The following is an 18,549-nucleotide window of genomic DNA, read 5'->3' on the forward strand; positions in this document are numbered from 1 at the left end:
GGTCAGGCAAGGCGCTGGTCGCCATGGAGACGGCCGGCGTCGGCCTCCTCTGCCCCGCGGGCCCGTTGCTTCAGTCGGCGACTGCGTCACCTCATCAGCGACCGTCCGTCCGTCCGTGGACATGCCGGGTGAGATGTTAGCCACCTTGTCATTATCACCGGAGCTCCCGTAACCTCGGACTAACTTTAATCGGAGTTTACTGGAGTTTGTCTTGCAGTAAACGTTATTCCCTTTATCCTGTGGACGGCTCGGCTTTATCCTGTATCTGTACACTGTGGACGGCTCGGCTTAGTTTAGTTTACTGAGGTACAGTGAAAAAGCTTTTGTTGCGTGCTAACCACAGAGAAAAGACAATACATGCTTACAATCAAGCCACCCGCAGTGAACAGATACAGCTGCTGATATGATAAAGGGCATAACGTTTTTAGTACAAGATAAATTGCAGTAAAGTCTGATTAAAGATCGTTCGCGGGTCTTCAATGAGGTAGTTCAGTACCGCTCTCTAGCTGTTGGTAGAATGGTTCAGATGTCTGATACCAGCTGGGAAGAAACTGTCCCTGAATTTGGATTGTATCTGACTGAATGTGGGTTGAATCTGATTGTAGTCGTGTATAGTCATTCCGCTGACTGAATAGCACGCAAGAAAAAAAGCTTTTCACTGTTAGACATTAAGTGCTCAAGTAACTCAGCAGGTCAGGCAGCAACTCTGGAGAAAAGGGCAGCACAGTGGCACAGCAGTAAAGTTGCTGGCTTACTGCACCACAGACCCGGGTTCGATCCTGACCTCAGGTAATGCCTGTGTGGAGTTTGTACGTTCTTCCGGTGACCGCGTGGGTTTTCTCTGGGTGCTCTGGATACCTCCCACACTCCAAAGACGTACAGGTTTGTAGGTTAATTGGCTTCAGTAAAAATTGTAAATTGTTCCTAGTGTGTATGATAGAGCTAGTGATCACTGGTTGGTGCGAACTCGATGAGCCGAAGGGCCTGTTTCTGCGCTGTATCTCTGATGTCTTCAAAAGGATAGGTGACATTTTGGGTCGGGACTCTTCCTCAGACTTCTTCAATCTGAAGAAGTGGCAAAGATGAGCAGCGGTAGAGCTGCTGCCTTACAGCGCCAGAGACCCTGGTTCGATCCTGACAAACAATTATTATGGGTTTGTCAGTGGTTGTTAACTGATAAAGTTAATAGAATAACATTCTGGAATTCATGAGTCACAGCATTTCAACTTGCTTTTAATCTGCATCTTTGTCTTGTTACAGTGAAGCCAAAAAAGAAAGGCCAACCCAAAGAAAAAGGTAAGATTTCCTCAAAATACTTTGTTCTTTTTTATATCTATTTTTGTACCTTCCCTTTTATAAAAATTATTAATTTCTCCCAGCTCAAGAAAAACGTTAAATTAATTAGAATGTGAACCTCTGCCTCACCTGGAAAGTCTGCTTGGGTCCGTGGATGGAGTCGAGGGGGGAGGTAAAGTGACCTTCCCTCTACACTTAGAGCATTTCCTGCGGTTGCAAGGGAAAGTACCCGGGAAGGGGGTGGTTTGGGTGGGAAGGGACGAATTGACCAGTTTGGAGGGAACAGTCTCTGCGGAAAGCAGAAAGGGTCCATCCAAGGACCTAAGCAGTCTTTCCAGGTGAGGCAGAGGTTCACCTGCACCTCCTCCAATCTCATCTACTGCATCCGCTGTTCCAGGTGTCAACTTCTCTACCTTCGCGAGACCAAGCGCAGGCTTGGTGATCACTTCACCCAACACCTCCGCTCAGTTCGCACTAACCAACCTGATCTCCCGGTGGCTCAGCACTTCAACTCCCCCTCCCATTCCGAATCCGACCTTTCTGTCCTGGGCCTCCTCCAGCCAGAGTGAAGCCCAGCGCAAATTGGAGGAACAGCACCTCATATTTCACTTGGGTAGTTTACACCCCAGCGGTATGACCATTGACCTCCAATTTCCGATAGTCCTTGCTTTCTCCCTCCTTCCCCTCTCTCTTCCCAACTCTCCCACAAGCCTACTGTCTCCGCCTCTTCCTTTCTACACCCCCCCCCCTCCGACATCAGCCTGAAGAAAGGTCTCGACCCGAAACGTCGCCTATTCCTTCTCTCCATAGATGCTGCCTCACCCGCTGAGTTTCTCCAGCAATTTTGTCTACCTTTGATTTTTCCAGCATCTGCAGTTCTTTCTTAAATATAAAGTAGGCTCATCTTTTACTTAATAAATATCAAAATCTGGAGTTGAAACTAAGTCTTTAATATTTTGACAGTTATGCACGTTGAGGTTACAATGCTCTTTATATTCCTTTACACAGTTTCTGATGTTTTAAATGTGAATGTCATCTTCCCTAATGAAGACCGATATGGTGAGTGAACAAGATGCACAGCAATAGCAAGTTATACCTGCTTATATCTTTCTTAGATTGAGTCTCGACTCGAAACATCACCTATCCTTTTTCTCCAGAGATGCTATCTGACCCGCTGAGTTATTCCAGTATTTTGTGCTATCTTAGATTTATTTCTCCCCCGTTCACTCATTTATCTTTAATCCTTTATCTTTAATCGGACTTTACTGGTCTTTGTCTTGCACTAAATGTTATACCCTCTGTCCTGTATCTGTACACTGTGGATGGCTTGATTGAAATCATGTATAGTCTTTTCACTGACTGGATAGCACGCAAGAAAAATATTTTCACTGTACCTCGGTACACATGACAATGAACTAAACTAAGTTGTCTGATGATAATAAAGTCTGGTTGTTCAGCATATTTATCCCCATTTCTTTAAGTACAGATTTTCTAACTCTTCACTCACTTGTGGAAAACTATCTCGAGGAACAATGGGATGGCTCCAATTGTGCCATGACCACCTGATATGGTTGTGTTACGTCGACAATCCCAGAAGGGATTGAATAGAAAGACCTCCTGCTGTCACATGGACTCTTTCATCACTTTCCACAAGCAATTACTCAGTATTCTGATGCTTCCCCAGGCAGCGATTCAGTTTAAAAATCACGAGATTGCCTTCATGTTAACTCTGCGGCATGACAACTTGACTGATGATCGAAAACAAAGGCACATTTAAAAATAAAAACTTGCTAAATAAACTCTTTGTTGCCTGAAGAAAGGTCAATTTCACACAGCTGCCATCAACGGTGCCCTTGTGCTGTGAGGCGTCTGCATTGACAACAATTACAAGCGGAGAGTATTAGTATGGACAGTCAGGAAGTGTGAGAGGCTGCGGTCATCTGTAATTTCTGCTCGGTTCGACACAGATAGAATCATGCAGCACGGAAACAGGCCCCATTGGCTCAACACGTCCATGCCGACCAAGATGCCCCATCTACGCTTTTCCAATTTTCCTGTATTTGGCCCATATCCCTGAAAACCTTTCCTATCCATGCAACTGTTCAAATACCTTTCAATGCCTCACCTACCTCTTTTCAAATATCTTTTCAATTGCAATGACCATCAATCGGCACCCCATCCCTATTTATCTCTCTGTTATACCCTTTGCTCGTTGCCCCTTGAAGACAGCTGTGTTAAATTGTCTCAACACAAAAGTGAGTTTCATGAGATTCACTACTCTGAGACAAAAGGTTTTCTCCTGAATTGCCCACTGGGTTTTACAGTGACGACCTCACATTTACATGAGTGCATTCCCCAACATGTCACTATGTCCATTCCACTGAATCTGTCCAATGTCTTTTCACTGACTCAACTACTTCCTCTGGCAGCTCATCCCATAAACCCACCTCCCTCTGAGTGACAAGCTTTTGGGCAACATCACTGAGAATGAGAGAGGACCAATTGTACCACTAGACAGATTTTTCACAACGGTTGGTAAAATATTCCAGTTCAATTGTTTATGATTGATGCCACAGACATAAGGAGATGCAATTTCATTTGTGAAACTTTGATTCATTCTGAGCCTGAAGAAGGGTCCTGATAAAAAACGTCACTTATGGCAGGTATTTCTGGGAATAATACAGAAGGTGCAGGACCAGTTCATTCCAAAGAGGAAGAAAGATTCAAAGGGAGTAAGGGGCGACCGTGGCTGACAAGAGACGTCAGGGACAGTATAATAATAAAAGAGAAGAAGTACAAAGTTACAAAGATGAGCGGGAAGCAAGAGGATTGGGTAATGTTTAAAGAGCAACAGAAGATAACTAAAAAGGCAATACGGGGAGAAAAGATGAGAAATGAAGGTAAGCTAGCCAAGAATATAAAGGAGGATAGCAAAAGCTTCTTTAGATATGTGAAGAGGAAAAAAATAGTTAAGACCAAATTTGGACACTTGAAGACTGAAAAAGGTGAATTTATTATGGGGAACAAGGAAATGGCAGATGAGTTGAACAGGCACTTTGGATCTATCTTCACTAAGGACGACACAATAATAATAATAATAATATATTTTATTGTCATTGCACATATGTGTAACAAGATTTGGTATGCAGCTTCCATCCGATGTCATAACTTAAACAACTAATAAAATTTAGATTTAGATATCCCGAGAACATGGTTTATAAAAAGAACAGTAAAACAGTCAAAACAGTCTAAAGACAAATGTGTCTGTGCGACGTGACCATCCGAGGGAGACAGTTCATGGGGGTGGGGGGCACTCAGCAGGGCCGGTTCAGAGCAGTTATAGCTCTGGGGATGAAGCTGTTCCTGAGTCTGGAGGTGCGGGCGTAGAAGGCCTTGTAACTTCTGCCGGAAGGTAGGAGTTCGAACAGTCCATTACAAGGGTGTGAGAAGTCTTTATGGATGCTGACAGCCTTCCTGAGGCACCGTGTGTGGTAGATGCTCTCCAAGGATGGTAGCAGTGTCCCATCTTCTGCGCTCTGTGGACAACGCGCTGAAGAGCTCTCCTCTCCGCCTCCGTGCAGCTGACATACCACACAGAGATGCCATATGTTAGTATGCTCTCTGTCATGCAGCGGTAGAAGGTTGTCAGCAGCTGTTGGGGCAGACCAGTATTTTTCAATGTTCTCAGGAAGAACATTCATTGCTGTGCCTTCTTGACCAGCTCAGCGGTGTTGGTGGACCATGTGAGGTCCTCTGAGATGTGTGCCCAGAAACCTAAAGCTGGACACTCTCTCCACACTGTCCCCGTTGATAGAGATTGGAGCGTATTCCCCATTATGTGTCCTCCTGAAGTTGATAATCAGCTCTTTGGTCTTAGAGGTGTTTAGGGACAGGTTGTTATCTGAGCACCAGTCCGCCAGGTTCTGCACCTCCGCTCTGTAGTTTGTTTCATAATCGTTGGTGATCAGCCGGATCACCGTTGTGTTGTCTGCAAACATGACGATGGTGTTGGTGTCGAATGCAGGAACACAGTCGTGTGTGAAGAGGGAGTAGAGCATGGGGCTCAGTACACAGCCCTGTGGTGTGCCGGTGCTTAGGGTGATAGTGGAGGACAGGTGCGGGCCCAGTCTCACAGTCGCATATCGGCGAGCTGAGGCCTAGCTGGTGAAGTTTGGTGGTGAGCTTGGTGGGGATGACCGTGTTGAAGGCAGAGCTATAGTCTATGAAGAGCATCCTCACGTACGTGGCCTGTCTTTCCAGGTGAGTCAGGACAGTGTGAAGAGCCACAGAGATGGCATCCTCTGTGGATCTATTTGCCCTGTATGTAAATTGATGAGAGTCCAGTGAGGCAGGGATGCTGGATTTGATGTGGGAGAGGACCAGCCTTGATGTCAATAAAAGATGATAATAATGGGTGAATTTCCTCCAAAGTACAATACAATACAATATTTATTGTCATTTGAGCCTCAGTGACAATTTCCTACAGACATACACACAATTTAATTCACACAAACATCCATATCACAGTGAACCCACTGTGATGGAAGGCAAAGTCTTTTCTCTCCCCTGTTCTCCATCTCTCTCCCGATGTCCAAGCCCCAGGCGGGCGCTGTAATGTCCCACGGCCATGAAGCCGCGCCGGGCGATGTACGGCCCTGCTCCGACTCGTTCCAACCCCGCGACACGGGCTGGAGAAGTCGCGTTGCGGGAGCTCCGGGAAGCGGTCTCTCTCCACCCGGACCCGCGGGTTCCCGATGTCCCAGTCCACCGGACCTGCGGCTGCATTGCTGGAGCCTCCGAGTCCCAGGAGTCGAGTCGCGGTAGCGAGTCACCACCACTCCCCATGCTCCGAGGCCGGCCAGCCCCACGATGGTGAGTAGTCCGCAGCTCCGCAATCTCCCGAGCCCCCGGGTCGTTCAGGTTGAAGGCCGCTCCACGGTGCTAGGCCCCAACGACAACGGAGACCCGACGGGGAAAAGGTCGGGTCTCCCGGACAGGGAAGAAATTTTAAACTGTTCCCCCCTTGCCCCCCCCCCCCCCCCCCCCCCCCCCCTGCCCCCCACAAATACACATTTAAAACCAGTATTAAAAAAACACCAACACTACATTTAACTAGCAAAAAATTTAAAAAAGACAGACAGGCTGTAGGGGCCGCTGCAACGGGTGAGTCGCCGCCGCCGTGAGTTTACTATCACCATATCTTATCCGTACCCCCACCCTTGTATTGAATTGATTGAAAGGTACAGCATGGAAATAGCCCTTCGGCCCACCATCCATGCTGACCATCAATCACCCGTCATACTAGTTCCATGTTATCCCACTTTCTCATCCACTCCCTACACACTGGGGGACAATTTACAGAGGCCAATTAACCTACAAACCCGCATGTGGGAGGAAACCCATGCGGTCACGGGGAGAATATGCAAACTCCACACGGACAGCACTCGAGATCAGGATTGAACTGGGCTTTCTGGTGCTGTGGGCCAGTGGCTCTACTTTTATGAAGTCTAAAGCTGCCTGGGTCAGATGTGTTCTGCATACATTTTACAGATGGAGAATGCACAAGAAGTGATGATGCCGGGCTGGAGAGGAATGGATTTGGCGTTCATACCACACTTAATGGAATGACATATTCAGGGCAGTGGAACAATGACAAGGTAAGCAAGGAGCCACAAGGCACTGCAGAAGCTGCAATCATGAGAAAAATCACAAAGTTCTTCAGTCTGATGGAGTTCGGGGGGAAGCTGGAAACAGCAGGTAGGGTGGGACAAAGCCTGGCAAGTGATGGGTGGATACACTTAGGGGGGTGATTGGCACACGGGTGGAGTAAGTGACAAGGCTGTAGGTGAAAAGGAGATGAAAGGTTGTCAGATAAGGAGAGAAAAAGATGAGTGAAATGTAAAGGCAGATGGAGTGATATAGATGGAAGGGGAAAGGAGGTGGGCTAATGGGAGAAATAGGCATGTAGCATGGTGGGGCATTCGAAAGAGGGGTAGTGAAAGGCTGGGGGGTTCTTCCCAGTGAAACCTGGAGAATTCAATGGTCGTACCGTTGGGATGCGAACTACCCAAGCGGAATACGCGATTAATGTAACTAATGTGATTAGTGACAAATGTGATTAATGTAACTAATGTGATTTCTCTGCCACAGAAGGCAGCAGAGGCTAATTCACTGGATGTTAGATAGATCTCTAGAGGCTAGCAGAATCAAGGGATATGGGAAGGCACGGGTTACTGTTTGTGGATGATCAGCCATAATCACAATGAATGGTGGTGCAGGCTCGAAGGGCCAAATGACCTCATCCTGCACATATTTTTTATGTTTTTTATGTTCTATGATTAAACAATTAAAGCCTGAAACAAAAAATGATGGTTAGAGGATAGAGTACCTATAAAGCTTTGTCATGATTAAACTGTGAAAAGGACAGCAACTTCTGAATTAACTTCATGAGATATTTAACATAGAAGTTATGATTCAGGGTTATGATTCAGGATATTAAGGGCTGCACGTTATGGAGCTTCCTTTAGGGGAAAGGGGCTCCATGTTCCTGAAAACCTTTCTGTGGATCAGGACAGCCTCTTCAACTTTGTATTTCAGGATTGTAACAATATCCACTACAGTAAGTACCCATACCTGCAATGAATAAATAATTCAGCAAGTTAGCACAAGTTGACCAAAATAAAACGTGCCTGATCGTTCAAAGTAGCTTGGAATATAAAACTGTGACATGCTAGGAACAAGGAATCTGATTGAAAACACAGTGATCCACTGTGTTGACTTAACCTTACATCCCTGTGCTCCAAGTAATAAATTCTGCGCCTGCCCAACCTCTCCCTCTAGCTCAGGCCCACAAGTGTAGGCAGACCCCTTGTACATCTTCTCTGCACTCTTTTCAGCATCTTTCCTATATCACTATCATCCCGGTGCCAAAGAATAGTAAGGCAGCGTGCCTTAATGAAATCCATCCAGTGTCTCTGACATTCACCATCATGAGGTGCTTTGAGAAACTGGTGATAACGCCCATTAACTCCAGCCTCCCAGCCAGCCTTGATTCACAGCAGTTTGCTTATCATCACAATAGGTCCACGGCAGATGCCATCTCTCTGTAGCTAAACTCATCTCTCGAACACCTAGACAACAAGGAGTCCTATGTTAGACTCTTATTTATTGGCCTTCTACACAATAGTTCCATCCAAACTCTTGGACCTAGGAATCAGCTCTCCCTTCGACATTCTGACCCACAGACCGCAATCAGTAAGGAGAGGTGACAACATCTCCCCCACAATAAATCTCAACACCAGTGCCTCGCAAGGATGGGATCTCAGCCCCTTACTATAATCCCCATATCCTCACGACTGTGCAGCCAAATTCAGCTCTAACTCCATCTACTGGTTAGACACAAAATGCTGGAGTAACTGAGCGGATCGGGCAGCATATCTAGAGAAAAAGAATAGGTGATGTTTTGGGTCGAGCCCCTTTTCAGACTGAGGGTCAGGGGAGAGGGAATCTAGCGGTATGAAAATTGTAGATGACACCACCATAGTGGCCGGATCACGAACAACGACAAGACGGAGTAAAGGAAGGAGATAGAGAACTCAGTGACATGGTGTCAGGATAATGACCTCTCCCTCAATGTCAGCAAGACCAAGGAGTTAGACATTCACTTCAGGAAGCAAGGTGGAGTACGTACCTAATTAACATCAATGGTGCGAATGTGAAATTGGTTGAGAGCATGGAAACAGGCCCTTCACCATCGAGTCCAAGCGGTCACACTAATTCTGATTAATTTTTTTAAATTTCAAAATAGACTTTATTCAAGTAATAAATATATACAATACATTAACCGTGCAAAATATTCATCCGATATTTTCAGAGGCTATACAAACATTCAATACTGTTTACACACATTGCTCAAATTTCACAAATTTATCCCCCACCCTTGCCACTCATGTAGGGTGGAAGATTGCAACCTTCACGTGGTCCCTCCTGTTTCGACGAATGCAATCAACCCGACGTGCACAATCAAATAAGATCAAATAGAACAAGTTGTACTACTGCTTTAGGCTGTGCACGCCATACACAAGAAGAAGCCACTCATGTGTTCACACTAATTCTGTGATCCCACTTTCTCAGCCACTCCCTACACACTAAAGGGAATTTACTGAGGCCAATCAACCTACAAACCCACACAGAGGAGTGGAAACCAGAGGAATCCCACGCAGTCACAGGAGGAACGTGCAAACTCCACACCAACAGCACCCGAGGTCAGGATCAAACCTGGGTCTCCAGCGTTGTGAGGCAGCGGCTCTACCAGCTGCAACCCTGTGCTGCCAGGGGTTGTGAGACGAGCTTAAATGAATGGAATTTAAATATAATTAATTCATTGGTTTGAAGAACTGAATAACCTATTCCTGTTCTGAGAGTGGGAAGTCCAGTGACTATTTTTAATACATTAACTTGATGTGATTTAATCGTTTAATTGTGAAATTTCTTTCTTAAAGATGAATGGCACCGGGAAACTGGTGCATCCGTCCGGTGCAGTCTACGAAGGAGAATTTAAAGACAACACGTTCCACGGGATGGGGACCTACACATGGCCAAATAATTCTCAATATATTGGAAGCTTCAATGAAAACAAGTAAGCTATTCTTGTATAATCTAGACTATGTTTCTATTGAGGGAAGTTGTTTTTAGTTGTACAAGACATAGGTGAGGCTTTGTCCACCCCACCTCTCTTTTCCAGCTTTCTTCCCCCAACTGAAGTGTGAAGTGGGGGGTCCCAACCCGAAACGTCTTCTGTCCATTAACTCCACAAATGCTACTTGAACTGATGAGTTCCTGGCGGATATGCCCCAACCAAGCTAGTCCCATCTGGCCACATTTGGCCCATATCCCTTTAAACCTATCCTATCCATGTACCTGTCCAAATGTCTTTTACATGTTGTTATGGTACCTGCCTCAACTACTTCCTCTGGCAGCTCATTCCATATACTTACTAACCTTTGTGGAAAACAGAACCAAAGCATTTTCTGTCCACACCCTCCAGAGATGGAGGGGATGGACAGACGATGACATGGTGGCACAGCTGCCTTACAGCACCAGAGACATGAGTTCAATCTGACTCGGGGTCCTATCTGTACAGAGTTTGTACATTTTCACCGTGATCTCGAGGGTTTTCCACGGGTTCTCCAGTTTCCACCCATACTCCAAACACTTGCTGGTTTGAAGGATAATTGGCTACAGTAAAGATTGTAAATTGTCCCTAATGTGTAGGATGGTGTTAGTGTACGGGGATCGCTGGTCGGCGCAGACTTGGTGAGCCAAAGGGCAAATTTTCACGCTATACCTCTAAACTTAACTCTAAAATAAACTACGATGCTGCCTGGCCCGCTGTGTTCATCCAGCACTTTGTATTTTGTTGTTAACAGATACCGTGTTAGTGGACACTAAATTCAGTTTGGATTTCCTTCTGACCGAATTTCATAACTACAGTTCAAATATTAGTTATTTTTAAATCTTCATGAAAGCACGCACAGCGATAAGTGGCTGTTGTGGTATTGCGATCCGTGAGATGACATCAATACATGCATTAATGCAGCCACATTCTTAAGAAACAGTACTGATCTGCATGGATGAGTTGGGCTGAAGGGCCTGTTTCTGTGCTGCAAAGTCATAGCCTATGGCCCAATTTGCTGATCAAGATGCCCAATCTTCAATCATCTCATCTGTCCACATTTGGCCCATATCCCTCTCAACCTATCCTATGCATGTACCTGTTTAAATTTATTGTAAATACTGTTATACTACCTCCTCTGGCAGCTCATTCCATATACCCACCACCCTCTGAGTGAAAAAGTTGCCCCCCTGGTTTATATTAAATCTTATCCCTCTCACCTTAAACTTTTGCGCTGTGTTTTTCTCTCTAGTAATGGGTTTCATCTGCCTAACTTATGCACATCACGCTGTAACAGTCCTGGAAAAGTATACAAATGTTCTTTCACCGGCTGTTACTCTGCAGATTGGAAGGGGAAGGCAAGTTCATAGATGCCGAAGGTTATGAATGGATCGGAACTTTTCATTACAAAGCTGCACCAGGACTGAAGTTAAAACTGGATATGTAATCCACGTCTGCACGGGACCCATTTCTGAATCCATACCATCGAATTATATTTCTGAGTTTTTTATAAACATCACTGAGTGTTTTGGTACATTTAAAATAGTGTTGTGCAAAGATGTCCATTCAAATACATACAACATGCACATTTGATTTATTCTAAAACATCTAATGGGATAGTTCTGTTTATTTTAATAAAGCATAATAATTAGAACTTTCTAATCATTTGACCAGGATTCAACGGGGAGAGGGGGGGGGGGCTAAGTGGAACGTATGCCATAACATGGTGTTGCCCACTTTCCCTCAGACAGGGTTTAGGTGTATTATTGCCAAGTGTACCGAGGTACAGTGAAAAGCTTTGTTTTGCATGCTTTCCAAAGAGATCAGATAATACATCAATACAATCGAGTCAGACGCAAGTTCAACAGATAGAGCTAAGAGGAAGATACAGAGTGCAGAATATAGACCTCAGCATTGTAGTGCATCAGTTCCAGAGACAGTCCAATGTCCGTTCTGAAGCCTGATAACAGAGGGAAGAAGCTGTTCTTGGGTCTGGTGATGCGCACTTTCAATTTCTGTACCTTCTCAAGTTCAAGTTCACATTTATTGTCACATGCACCAATTGGTACAGCGAAATTGTTGGACCATTGCCATCTGCCTGACGGAAGCAGGAAAAAGAAGGAATGACCGGGATGGGACACGTCTTTGATTACGTTGGCTGCTTTCCTGAGACAGCGTGAAGTGTAGATGGTCAATAAAGGGATGGAGTCAATAAGAGTCAATACGGGGAATTCTAACCTGTGCGATGGACTGGGCTACATCTACAACTCTCTGCAATATCTTGCGGACTTGGGCAAAGCTGTTCCCAAACCAAGTTGTGATGCAATCCGACAGGATGCTTTCTATGGTGCATCTGTAGAGGTATGTAAGAGACATTGGAAGCATGCCAAATTTCCTCTAGTACTGCAAGGTTGCACCATGCTGTGGCAGTCAAAAGTCAAGCGTAGTCACAAAGTGCTGCAGTAATTCAGCAGGTCAGGCAGCATCTCTGCAGAACATGGATAGGTGACGTTTAGGGTGGAGACCCATCTTCAGATCCAAAACGTCACCTATCCATGTTCTCCAGAGATGCTGCTTAACCCACTGAGTTACTCCAGCACTTTGTATGTTTTTTGTGAACCAGCATCTACAGTTCCTTATGTCTCCAAATGTCAAGATTAGTTGCCACGTGCAGTGACAACAAAACAATTAAATTCATTCTTGCAGCTGCTTAGCAACCCTGTAATTAAACACAGTACACATAGATAATATATAATAAACAAAAAATCCATAAACAAAAACACACAATACTAGTGCAAAAAAAAACCTGTGTCCTTAGTGCAACCACATGGTAAGATGTATAATTCACCAAGATCTTGATCAATGAAGTAACTTAGGCCTCTTAATGGAGAAGAGCAAAAAGAGAGAGAGGGAGGGAGTTTTGGCTCAAAGAAGTCAAAGGACACAGGGGCCTAAGGTGAAATGATGAAATGCAGAAAAAGTGTAGACTATCCGGGATCTCTGCAATCTTTCCTTACAATACATTTCCTCCATTCCCCGCATATCCATGTGGCTACCCAAAAGCCTCTTAAACTACCGTATTTGCCTCCACAACCACTGTGGGCAGTGCGTTCCAGGCACGGACCACTAACATCCATTGTACACAACATTTGCACAACCTTGCATGTTTTCCAGCAAACTGCTTAGGAAGCTGGGATGGAAAATTAAAAAAAAATATATTTTTATTAGAAGCAAACACATATTATGGTAAAAACATTTCATGTATATCAGTCGTACATTATTAATATCAGTTGTGGATTGATTCTGCCTCTAGTTGTTTCTTTATAGATAGGGAGTAAGAGAGAAAGAAAAAAAACAAAAAACAAATGGCATGATAAAAAAAGAATGGAATAATTTACTAATAATACATCATTGGAGATAAGTTCGTAAATGATAAAGTATAACTTTTCATCTAATCCTGAGTTCAAGCTTCAGTTAGGTTCCTGTGCTGAACCAATCTACCCCTTCAAATAGTCAATGAATGGAGCCCATATTCTGACAAAAAGTTCTTGTTTGTCCATTAAGACAAGTCTAATTCTTTCCAAGTGTAGGGTCGCCGACATTTCCATGATCCACATTTTAATTGTGGGGGTAATAGGGGCTTTCCAAAATTTTAATATGAATGTTTTCCAAGTTATTATACTATAGTCGAGAAAGTTTATTTGGCTTGTTGTGAGTGTTAGACTTTGTTCTGATATTCCTAGTATTATTAGTTTTGAGTCGGGATCCAATTTGGTATTGACAACTTCAGAAATTATTCTAAAAATATCAATCCAGAAATGTTTGATTTTTATACAATTTACAAAAGTATGCCATTCTTTACAAAAGGATGGTAAAATTTTAATCCTGAATGTTGTTGTTCCTGCATCAACAACTTCCTCTGGCAGCTCATTCCATATGTGTGCAAAAGTTGCCCTTAGATCTCATGCAGAAGCAGAGATGATTAATTTAACTTGGTACCGTGTTCACATGGACATTGTGGGCCTGTTCCTGTGTTGTATTGTTCAATGTTCTATGTTCAATAAAAATAAGGATTAAATTGGCTTTAGTGTGAATGGGATATTGATGGTCGGTGCAGACTCAGTGTATTGAAGAGTGTGTTTTGTGTTCTGTTTTGCTGTGACACTATGACTACCACATTTCTGATAATTTAACATGAACAATTCCACAGCAGACTTGTTAAGTTGCTTTAATGGCTGAAAAAGCCTTTCGGACCATGAAAATGTATGATACAAAAGGCACTCTGTTGATAATAGTTACTCTGGCATCTGAACTCTGCTTACAGTCTCACGAATTGTCAGACACAAGATACTAACTTCCTTTTTCAAGTCCATGACCAATTTCTGACATGAAAAATATCCAGTAAACAACTAGCATTCGCATAACACAGAGCCACTTGTTTCGAGAAACTTCAAGTAGAGTCGTCATTTAAAAGTCCTGCAAGATTCAACACAGACTGAAAGAAGATCGAGTTGCCTGTAAGTTTAATTTACAAACTTTTCAATGTTTGAAGCATAGGTATACTTGTCAAAAGAATTTAAATCTTCTGCTAAAAGTTCTCGATTAAATGTTTTATTCCGTTATTTTCCTTGATACCGGGCAGCACAGTGGCGCTTCTGGTAGAGCCACTGCCTCACAGCGCTAGAGACCCAGGTTTGCAAGATAGAGACCCTGTCTGTAAGGAGTTTGCACATTCTCCCTGTGACCACTTGGGATTTCTATGGGTACTCCGGTTTCCTCCCACATCCTGAAGACGTGTAGGTTTGTAGGTTAACTGCCCCTGTAAACTTGTCCCCAGTGTGTAGGGAGTGGATGAGAAAGTGGGATAACATGGAAACAGTGTGAACGGGTGATCGATGGTCAGTGTGGACAGTGGGTTGGAGGGCCTGTTTTCCATGCTGTATCTCTCAATGAATCAATGGAATATGTTGATTGTCCTTTCACAGTTCAAATTCCTGGCTAGTAAGGGTCTCTTTTATTTTCTGACTTTGATTTGAGACTTCTGTTGAACTAATAGCCACTCACAGTTAATTGAGCACGTCACATGTATACTATTAAGAGTTATTGTTAAACACCTTGGAATTGTAGACGCAAAGATCTGCAGATGCTGGTTTACAAAAAAGTCAAAGCGCTGGAGTAACTCAGGAGACAGGCAGTATCTTTACATTGCAGACTTTGGAGATACAGTGTGGAAACAGGCCCTTTAGCCCATCAAGTCCACACCAACCAGCAATCACCCCACACTATCCTACGCACTCAGAACAATTTACAATTTTACCAAAACCAATTAACCTACGACCCTGTACTTCTTTGGAGTGTGGGAGGAAATCAGAGCACCCAGAAAAAACCCCATGCAATCACTGGTAGAGTGTACAAACTCTGTGCAGACAGTACCTATAGTCAGGTTTGAACCTGGGTCACTGGCACTGTAAGGCAGCAAGACTACCGCTGCGCTACTGTGCCGCCCGCCTTTATGGATTCATATCCTCCCAAGATGAATGAATGAATAGGTTTATTGGCCAAGTATATTTACATACCAGGAATTTGCCTTGGTGCTCCGCCCGCAGTTGACAACATGACATAGAGTGACAGTTAGGAATGGCACATAAAACATTAAACATTGATAAAAAAACATTATCGATTAAACATGTGAATTAAATAAAATACCAGAGCAAAAGGTGGCTACAGATTTTTGGTTATTGAGAAGAGCTACTACTCGTGGAAAAAAGCTGTTTCTAGGTCTGGCAGTGGCAGCTTTGACAGCCCGGAGTCGCCTTCCAGATGGAAGTGATTCAAAGAGTTTGTGACCAGGGTGAGGGGGTCAGAGATGATCTTACCCACTCGCTTCCTGGCCCTTGCAGTGTACAGTTCGTCAATGGAGGGAATGTTGCAGCCAACAACCTTCTCAGCTGATCGGACGATTTGCTGCAGCCTCCGGATGTCGTGCTTGGTGGCTGAGCCAAACCAGACCATGATGGAGAAGGTGAGGACAGACTCTACGATGGCTGTATAGAATTGGACCATCATTGCCTGTGGCAGATTGTGTATCCTCAGCTGCCGCAGGAAGTACATCCTCTGTTGTGCCTTTTTGACTGTGGAGTCGATGATGGCTCCCCATTTAAGGTCCTTGTAGATGGTGGTTCCCAGGAACTTAAAAGACTCCACAGATGTGACTGTGGTGTTGTTAATGGTGAGTGGGGTGAGGGGAGGGGGAGCTCTCTTAAAGTCTACAATCAATTCCACTATCTTACAAGCATTGAGCTCCAGGTTGTTGTGATGGCACCAGGACACCAGCTGTGTCACTTCCTGTTTGTAGGCAGATTCCTCCCCATCCTAGATCAGTCCAATCAGGGTTGTGTCGTCCGCAAACTTGAGAAGCTTGACAGAGGAGTCAGTGGAGGTGCAGTCATTGGTGTAGAGAGAGTAGAGGAGTGGGGAGAGTAGGCAGCCTTGCGGTGCTCCTATGCTGAGGGTCTGTGGATCTGAGATGTGCTTTCCCAGCCTCACATGCTGCTTCCTGTCTGTCAGGAAGCTGGTGACCCACCGACAGAGGGGTTCAGGCACAGTCAACTTGGAAAGTTTGGAGTGTAGTAGCTCTGGCATAATGGTGTTGGATGCAGAGCTAAAATCAACAAACAAAATCCTCGGATAGGTCCCCTGGTGGTCTGAGTGCTGGAGGATGAAGTGCAGGCCCAGGTTGACTGCATCATCCACAGATCTACTGCAGAGGGTCCAGCAGGGGATTCATGATATTTTTAAGCTTGGCCAGCACAAGCCTTTCAAGGGTCTTCATGACTACAGAGGTCAGTGTGTGACAGGCCTGTAGTCATTAAGACCAGTAATCCATGCCTTTTAGGGTACAGGGACAATAGTGGAGACTTTGAAGCAGGCAGGGACAGTACAGGTTTGCAGGAACTGGTTGAAAATGTCTGTGTAGACATGTCTGTGCCAGTTGTTCGGCATAGAGCTTGAGAGGAGAGCGGGCTATGAAACATTGTTCAGTCCTGGAGCTTCTCTGTCTTCTGAACAGCCTCTCCACCTGCTCTATTTTTATTGTTGATGATGAAAAAGTGGCCAGATTGATGTTGGGCAGCACGGAGGGAGTGGGTAGTGGACGAGGCCGCAGTCTTTTGCAGTCAGGCTGTAATTGGGTGTTAAGTGGTGATTGGAGAGGGGGGGGTGGGTGGGAAAGGGTCCAGTCTGTTCAGACTGGAATCTTGCTTTAAGTAGGGGTGAAGTAGTGATTGGGGAGGACTGGGTGTAGAAGGTGGGGGGGTGGTGGTGGGGGCTAAGTTTCTGTGTGTCAAACCTGCAGTAGAACTCATTCAAGTCATTGGTCAGGTGACGATTGTCCAAAGAGCGGGGGACTTTCCTCTTGTAGCTGGTGATTTCTCGCAAGCCCTTCCAAACTGAAGAAGAGTCACTAGCTGAGAACTTGCTCCTCAACTTCTCAGAGTATGCTGCTTGACCTACTGAGTTACCCCAGCACATTGTGCCAGTTTTGGAAATGAAGAATTAGATACTAGAGAATTAGAAAATTTTCACTGACACTGGAAGTCGAGTATGGTTGTTGCATTTCGTTGTCTCTGTACTGTACACTGACAATGACAATTAAAATTGAATCTGAATCTGAATCTGATGGTTGTCCTCATGGTGGGTCATATCTGTGAGTCTTGAGATGGTTGATGAGGCCAATCTTAGACTAATGGACTGTAGTGTGGGCATAGATGAGTGATACAGGTGGTGGGATGTGGTTGGACCTTCCTGGTGTACAATCTCTCCTTCTGTTGCTTGCGTTGTGTTTTACAGCCTGTCGGAGGTCCTCTTCATGGGTCCCATGGAAGGGAAATGTCCTCTGTCCATTTTCCTCCACAGATGGTGCCTGACCCACTGAATTACTCCAGCACTTTGTGTAATATGAACAGACATTTACATTTACAACAACAACTGCTGCTTCACAGTGCCAGAGACCCAGGTTCGATCCTGACCTCAGGTGCCATCTGTGTGGAGTTTGCACATTCTCATTGTGACCGCGAGGGTTTCTTTTGGGTGCTCTGGTTTCCTCCCATATTCCAAGAGGACCAAATTCTTCACTCTGTATCTTCCCCTTTGCCGACCAATTCACCTCTACACCATTGAGGACGTTGGACTTTGTCTCTGGAACTGATGCGCTACAATGCTGAGAACTATATTCTGCACTCTGTATCTTCTTCTTTGTTCTTTCTCCTTTGTTCTACCTATTTTACTTGAATTTGACTTGATTGTATTTATGTATGGTATTATCTGATATGATTGGATAGCATACAAAACAGAGCTGTTCACTTTGATTTTAGGTGTTGAGATTTATTGTGGAGGAGGTGCTGTCATTATCCTTATTGATTGAGGTTCTGTGGGTCAGAAAATTGAGAATCCAGTGGCAGAGAGGAGAGCTGATTTCTAGGTCCAGCAGTTTGAACCTATTTGATATTTCCAAATTCGTTCTTACCTTTATGTGCTAGGTACCAGTTATCATTTCCATTCTGGTACTTTCACTACTCGAG

The 18,549-nt window shown here is 44.6% G+C and overlaps 1 protein-coding gene across 3 annotated transcripts; it reads left to right on the top strand.

Moving 5' to 3' along the window:
• Window positions 1-6: 6 nt before the first annotated feature.
• Window positions 7-14,048, top strand: LOC129699508 (MORN repeat-containing protein 2-like). Of its 3 annotated transcripts, XR_008723856.1 has the most exons (7): window positions 7-128; window positions 1,261-1,296; window positions 2,305-2,355; window positions 6,847-6,953; window positions 9,798-9,934; window positions 11,223-12,424; window positions 12,539-14,048. XR_008723856.1 is itself a non-coding variant. In XM_055639367.1 (6 exons), exons 1-6 carry the CDS (start codon window positions 122-124, stop codon window positions 11,338-11,340), a joined length of 456 nt encoding a protein of 151 aa, XP_055495342.1. In that variant the 5' UTR covers window positions 7-121; the 3' UTR covers window positions 11,341-14,048. The 3 variants fall into 3 exon arrangements, 2 of the variants coding, with proteins under 2 accessions (XP_055495342.1, XP_055495343.1); XM_055639367.1 differs by having other exon boundaries at window positions 11,223-14,048; XM_055639368.1 differs by having other exon boundaries at window positions 11,315-14,048.
• The last annotated feature ends 4,501 nt before the right edge of the window (window positions 14,049-18,549 follow it).

Source organism: Leucoraja erinacea, chromosome 8, assembly GCF_028641065.1.
Source record: "Leucoraja erinacea ecotype New England chromosome 8, Leri_hhj_1, whole genome shotgun sequence".
NCBI lineage: Eukaryota > Metazoa > Chordata > Chondrichthyes > Rajiformes > Rajidae > Leucoraja > Leucoraja erinaceus.